Raw genomic sequence first — 6,597 nt, 5'->3', positions numbered from 1 at the left:
GTAGACACATTTTCGTGTTAATGGATCCTGATATATATCCAACTAAAGTGGCTCAACACACAGTAATCTGGCAGTGTTTCAAAGTACCGGTTTTCTTCACATCTTGAGGACACGTGACCACCTAAGCGCCGCCACCGCCTGAGGAATGCCGCGTCACTCCCCGGACTACATCTCCCAGAATGTACCGCGGCTCGACGACCTACCTGGAGGGCGTGAGATGGCGTGACCAATCCCCGAGGATCTCAGGAAGGTGGCGCAGCCTCCACTCCTCACCTACCTCCGGGGAGCCCAGAGCGGCGTGACTACCACTCCCAGAAGCCACTGCGGACTCTCTGGCCCGGCCACCATTTCAAGGCGCGGCAGGAACAGGAGAGCGCCCGGGACTCCACTTCCCGGCAGGCCGTGCGGCGCAAAGGGCGGAACTCCATTTCCCAGCAGGCTCCGGGCGGCGGGCGCCGTGGTGCCTTGTGTGGGATGTAAGCGCGGAGGTGGGCGCGGGGGACCCAGGCCAGGACTCTCCTTGGGATTTGGGGGGCTTGGCCTAGGGGCGCCTTCCGGACGGACTCTAGGTGCCCGGGGCTACGGTCGTAGAGAGGGGGCGGGACGGCCGTGGAAGGTGCTCAGCGGGGTCTTAGGGGCGCACACCCATCGGGGCCGCGGCTCCAGGGGTTGTGGGGGACGAGGAGGCCCTTACAGCCTCAGCTGAGGGGTCTCCGACGGAAGAGGGGGAACAAATGAGCGGAGGGCCGGGGGGNCAGCCAAGCCTGGGAGGGGGGTCCCCGGTCGTGGCCGCCCGACCCTCCCTCCTTCGGCTCTCCCGTAGGCCGAGGCCCGCCGCCATGGGGCTGAAGGCCGCCCAGAAGACGCTATTCCCGCTGCGCTCCATCGACGACGTGGTGCGCCTGTTCGCCGCCGAGCTGGGCCGGGAGGAACCGGACCTGGTGCTCCTCTCCTTGGTACTGGGCTTCGTCGAGCATTTCCTAGCTGTCAACCGCGTCATCCCCACCAATGTGCCCGAGCTCACCTTCCAGCCCAGCCCCGCGCCCGACCCTCCTGGCGGCCTTACCTACTTCCCCGTGGCCGACCTGTCCATAATCGCCGCGCTGTACGCCCGCTTCACCGCCCAGATCCGCGGCGCGGTTGACCTGTCTCTCTACCCGCGAGAGGGAGGTGTCTCCAGCCGAGAACTGGTGAAGAAGGTGTCCGATGTCATCTGGAACAGCCTCAGCCGCTCCTACTTCAAGGATCGAGCCCACATTCAATCCCTCTTCAGCTTCATCACAGGTCGGAGCCCGACAGGTGGCAAAGGGCGAGAATCCCGTCTCAGCCGGGAACCTTAGCCCACCTCCTCACAACGCTGTATGGTTTGCAGAGCCCTTTAAGACCTGTAAGCCTTGTGTGGTGGGGCAAGTGTTAGTACCTCTGTGCTGCAGCTAGGGAAACTGAGGCCCCGAGAAGGGAAGCGATGTGCCGCAGAATGGCAGGGCTGGGACTGGACCCCAGTCCCTTGGCTCTCCATCCATTAACCCACCCTCTGCTGCCTCAGCATCCCCAGCCCTGCCATCGAGCCCCTACAGGAGTCCCTCGGCCTAGTATGAGGCACAAAGGGCAGCAGCCGATTTGGAGAGTGAGGAGCCTAAATCTGGCTACGTTGAGACGCTGAAATGAAAGTGAACAGATGAGGGAAGGGCTTCAACCCAAGAAGCTTAAGACTCGGGGCATGCAAAGAAGAACTTGCTTCTTTGCTCCAAGCCCAGCTGACCGGCAGTCAGGTCCTGGAGTGCCGTGTTGAGAAGCGAGATCTGAGGCTGCTTTTGAGCCAAGCAGGAAGGATACAGAGATAAGTTAGGAATCTCCACCAGCGGGTGTGTGAAAAAGAACATTGGCCAGAGGGTCCTGTTTTTGCCGTCCCTGCTGGAACCCAATAGACAATAAAACAAGGAAATCCTTGAATTATAATAATGGTTGCAGAGAAAGAGAAGGGAACGGGGTCAAAGGCTGGGTGGAGCTATGTGAAAGCCAAGAAGGTCTTTTGCTGGGGGGACGTAAGGGGGGGAGGGGAAGCCTTCAAACGCATAGGAGGAAAGAATCCTCACTCATAGGAGTGAGAATTGCTGGGCGGAAGCATCTAAGGTTTGTGCGCAGGCTTGGAGGTGAGGGTGGGAGAGAGCACGGTGTGTCGCTGCCTGGCCCCTTCGGCCCGGGTCAGAGGTCAGAGGACCCTCTTTCATGACTTCCCCTTCCACAGGCACAAAACTGGACAGTTCTGGTGTGGCCTTTGCTGTGGTGGGGGCCTGCCAGGCTCTGGGTCTCCGGGATGTCCACCTCGCCCTGTCTGAGGACCACGCCTGGGTCGTGTTTGGGCCCAACGGAGAACAGACAGCGGAAGTCACTTGGCACGGCAAGGGCAACGAGGATCGCAGGGGCCAGACGGTCAACGCGGGTGTGGCCGAGCGGGTACTGCCCCCACCCCCTCCCCTTCATGCTCTCCTAGCCCAAGCCACCCAGGAGGCCCTGCTTTCCTGGGCCATACTCCCCTCTCCCTGTCACCACCTGCATATGCCACGAAGGGGAGCACCCCATTTCTGGCTGTCATTCCCGGGAGTAGGCAGCAGTGGGCCATCATGAGACACCTGGCCTTGTCCTCTCCTAAGAGCTGGCTGTACCTGAAAGGATCGTACATGCGCTGTGACCGCAAGATGGAGGTGGCATTTATGGTGTGTGCCATCAACCCTTCCATCGACCTGCACACCGACTCCCTGGAATTGCTGCAGCTGCAGCAGGTGAGGGGTGCCCGCGGGGCCTTGGGGTGCTTTCCCTTCCTGAGCTCCAGCTCCCCCTTTGGTCACATGTGTTGGTAATTCCTGGCCAGACCCTCCCCAGGGCTCTTGGGAGAGGAGAACTGAGTCATGAAAGGGTTTGGACTCCACTAAGGGGCTGGTTCCCACCTGGTGGGAGGTCCCTGCTGGACCTCACCCCTGCCTGGTAGACTGAGGCCCTCCTCGCCTCCCCCCTCCCCACCGGCTCATGCCTCTCTTCTTCGGCCCTTAGAAGCTGCTCTGGCTGCTCTATGACCTGGGACATCTGGAAAGGTCAGTAGGGGGAAGTGGCCAGGCTGGGCCCCAGGGGGCTGGGTGGCAGCCTGGACTCATGACGCTTTCCCAGGTACCCCATGGCTCTGGGGAACCTGGCAGATCTGGAGGAACTGGAGCCCACCCCTGGCCGGCCAGACCCACTCACCCTCTACCACAAGGTGGGGACATCTCCGGAGGGTACAGAAGGGAAGCCCAACTGTGGCTGGGGTCCCCTTTTGCCTGGGAACTGGGAGGGGGCAGGTGAGGAGAGAGGAACTTTATGTGTTTTGGGGGCTATCACCCATCCCCTTCCCATTTTGCGTTTATCACGTACGTATTCGGTGTCGTCAGGGCTGTCTGAGGGGTGTTCTGTGTTCCCGGCCTGGGGGTGACAGGGCCTGAATTTGTCTCTTAAGCCTTGCTTTTTCTGCTGCCTCTCGTTGTCCTAGAGTATTACAGAGGTCAGATGTGGTGGGAGCACTGAGGAGGCTGTGTTAATTCTGTGGGGCGGGGCTCAGGAGGCTTTGGTGTTTGTGTAGGAGTGTGTGGGAAACCTGGGGAAATGGATGGGCCCTGAGCTTGGAGGCTGGGCCCCTCCCTTTTCCTGGGCCCAGTTCTCTGGGCCTCCCTGCCCCCCCGCAGTGTGGCCCAGGCCCCAGCAGGCAGTCCTGCAGGGAGGAGCACCTGGTAGAGAGCACAGAAGCGGGTGAGATCAGAGGTGGGACTCTCTGGGATCTTCCTCTTGTTCCTCATGGGTGGGACCCAGAGGGGTTTGTGCCACAAGGGGCAGGTGGGGCCGCCTCTCTGAGGTCCCTCTGCTCTATCCTCAGGGCATTGCCTCAGCCAAGACCTACTACCGGGACGAGCACATCTACCCCTACATGTACCTGGCTGGCTACCACTGTCGCAACCGCAACGTGCGCGAGGCCCTGCAGGCCTGGGCTGACACGGCCACTGTCATCCAGGAGTGAGGCTCCCCCAGCTAGGGCCTCAGCCCGCCCTTTCTTCCCCTTCCTCCTACTTTCCAGTCCGCCTGGGTCCCAAGCCCTATCCCCTTTCCATCCAGTCCCTAGGCAGCCAAGGCCACCATCACCCAGCAGGCTGGGACCTCTGATGAGCCCCTCCCACCTTTGGCTGCCTCCCCTGTGCCCCTGTGATTTCCAACCACTGACATCCGGTAATAGAACCTGCACCCCCACCCACCCCATNTGGTTTGATACAGATGCCATCACTTCCAAGTGAAGACCCCAACCTCTCACCAGGTCCCTGGGGGTCCCCACCATGACCAAGGCCCCACAGTGCCCTCCTGCTCTCACAGCTACAACTACTGCCGTGAGGACGAGGAGATCTACAAGGAGTTCTTTGAAGTAGCCAATGATGTCATCCCCAACCTGCTGAAGGAGGCAGCCAGCCTGCTGGAGGCTGGCGAGGAGCGACCAGGGGAGCAGACCCAGGTGAAGGGCTGGAGCTCCGGCCTGTGTCCCCTTTGCCACCTGAGCAGGGCTGCCCGTCACAGGCCCCAGGGACTGCCACAGAGGACTGGGGCCCGTGGGGGAAGGAGGCCCAGCGTGGGGAGCTACATTCTTTTCTGCGGTAGCTGAGGTCCTGGGCCTGGGCTTGAGGGAACTGAGGGTAATTTCGGGGGTACCGCCCCTGAAGCTTCAGGTAAACGAGGTGGAAGAAGCTCTTTCACGGCCAGTGCCCCTCATTCAATCGAGGTGGTGGGATGTAGGGAAGGGATGGTTTCTCCCTTCCCCCATGCCCTGGCTAGGGACTGGTTTTATAAAAGGAAAGAGGTTCTAACAATTCTTTTCCCCAATGCTCACTTCTTTTGAAGGCAGGCCTCTTTGCCTAATGAGGGGCCCTGACCTACAGGGTGATTAAGGGGGTCTAACCTGTGCTCCACTTTCCCCTTGCCCAGGGCGCCCAGAGCCAGAGTTCTGCCCTCCAGGACCCAGAGTGCTTCGCCCACCTGCTGCGGTTCTATGATGGCATCTGCAAGTGGGAAGAGGGCAGCCCCACGCCTGTGCTGCACGTTGGCTGGGCCACCTTCCTTGTGCAGTCCCTAGGCCGATTTGAGGGGCAGGTGAGGGGGAGCTGCGTGGGTCGCTGGGGGAGAGGTCAGGTGGTGACGGCAGCTACCGAGTCAGACCCTTTGAGGTTCTGAAGAGGGGCTGCGGGTGAGACTGAGGCCAGGTGTCGCACTGGCTGAGGCCGGCCCTGGGGGTTCCGGACAGTGGCCTGCAGCGCCCTCTCCACGTTTCCTCCCTGCCCAGGTGCGGCAGAAAGTGCGCATAGTGAGCCGGGAGGCCGAGGCTGCCGAGGCGGAAGAGCTGTGGGGCGAGGAAGCCCGGGAAGGCCGGCGGCGAGGCCCACGGCGTGAGTCCAAGCCAGAGGAGCCGCCGCCGCCCAAGAAGCCGGCGCTGGACAAAGGCCCGGGCCCTGGCCAGGGGGCGACGTCAGGACCCCCTCGGAAACCCCCGGGGACAGGCCCGGGCACTGCCCGCGGCCCGGAAGGAGGCAGCACGGCGCCAGCGCCCGCAGCGTCGCCACCACCGGAGGGTCCGGTGCTCACTTTCCAGAGCGAGAAGATGAAGGGCATGAAGGAGCTGCTGGTGGCCACCAAGATCAACTCGAGCGCCATCAAGCTGCAGCTCACCGCGCAGTCACAGGTGCAGATGAAGAAGCAGAAGGTGTCTACACCTAGCGACTACACGCTTTCCTTCCTCAAGCGCCAGCGCAAGGGCCTGTGAAGTACCCCAGACTCCCTGTTGGCCCTTGCGGTGGAGGGAGGGGGCGCCACCCCAGGCACCCGCCCTCGCTCCGGGGCTCCACCTGCCTGTTGAGGGGGCCTAACCCGGTCCTCCGAGCCCCACCCCAACCCAGAACCCAGGCTGCAAGTCCCTGAGGACAGGCCACTCCAGAGCTCTGCCCCTCATTCGAATATAGATCCCACCGCCCAGAATCCCAGCCGGCCAATGGGAACCTCACTTTGAGCTCCATCGTTAATCTTTAAAGGTCCAAGCACTGGAAACAGGCCCCCACCTCAGAACCGAGGCTCTAACTTAGGCCTGACTCGGGTTGCTCCCCGCCCCACACCCTAGAAGCACAGGACCCGCCTCCCACCCGGGAACCTGGGTCCCTAGTAGTACATTTCTGCACTTCAGAATTCCATCCCTTGGGAACCCCAACTGCCCCCTACCCCAAAAGACTTAAGAAACTTTCAGAGTTTGGAAATTCTAGCCTCTTCTCCACTGTCCTGCGAGTCTGGGACGCGAAAGGCAGCCTCCGGCCTGTGAATCCTGAGCCCCGCCCCCTTCCTGACCAAACTGGCCGCAGATCAGAGCTGACCTCTTTCTGACCCTCTGGGAACCTCCCCGAGGTCCGGCCTGTCTCCGGGGACTCCGGAGGAAATCTGCAGGGGTTTGCCAGTGGGTGAGGGGAGCCTGATCTCTTCCTGTTTTGTACATAGATTTATTTTTCAGTTTCAAGGAAGATGAATACATTTTGTAAAAAAAAAAAA

At 61.3% G+C, this 6,597-nt stretch overlaps 1 protein-coding gene across 3 annotated transcripts; it reads left to right on the top strand.

Moving 5' to 3' along the window:
- The first annotated feature begins 391 nt into the window (after positions 1 to 391).
- Positions 392 to 6,587, top strand: MEN1 (menin 1). Of its 3 annotated transcripts, XM_077759746.1 has the most exons (11): positions 392 to 476; positions 824 to 956; positions 1,128 to 1,284; positions 2,249 to 2,457; positions 2,655 to 2,783; positions 3,052 to 3,092; positions 3,166 to 3,253; positions 3,905 to 4,041; positions 4,393 to 4,528; positions 4,996 to 5,160; positions 5,351 to 6,587. In XM_077759746.1, coding segments are annotated over exons 1-11 (1,674 nt in total). In that variant the 5' UTR covers positions 392 to 474; the 3' UTR covers positions 5,828 to 6,587. The 3 variants fall into 3 exon arrangements, with proteins under 3 accessions (XP_077615872.1, XP_077615870.1, XP_077615871.1); XM_077759744.1 differs by having other exon boundaries at positions 824 to 1,284; XM_077759745.1 differs by having other exon boundaries at positions 404 to 488; positions 824 to 1,284.
- The last annotated feature ends 10 nt before the right edge of the window (positions 6,588 to 6,597 follow it).

This window comes from Crocuta crocuta, unplaced genomic scaffold, assembly GCF_008692635.1.
Source record: "Crocuta crocuta isolate KB4526 unplaced genomic scaffold, BGI_CrCroc_1.0 scaffold53, whole genome shotgun sequence".
In the NCBI taxonomy this organism is placed as follows: Eukaryota; Metazoa; Chordata; class Mammalia; order Carnivora; family Hyaenidae; genus Crocuta; species Crocuta crocuta.
Note: the sequence above shows the minus strand (reverse complement) of the source record. Positions and strands in the feature narration are given on the sequence as shown.

Coding starts and splice junctions, on each gene's coding strand:
- MEN1 (XM_077759744.1), top strand. Junction 2,784..3,051: donor AATTGCTGCAGCTGCAGCAG/GTGAGGGGTGCC, acceptor TTCGGCCCTTAG/AAGCTGCTCTGGCTGCTCTA. Junction 3,254..3,904: donor CACTCACCCTCTACCACAAG/GTGGGGACATCT, acceptor CTCTATCCTCAG/GGCATTGCCTCAGCCAAGAC.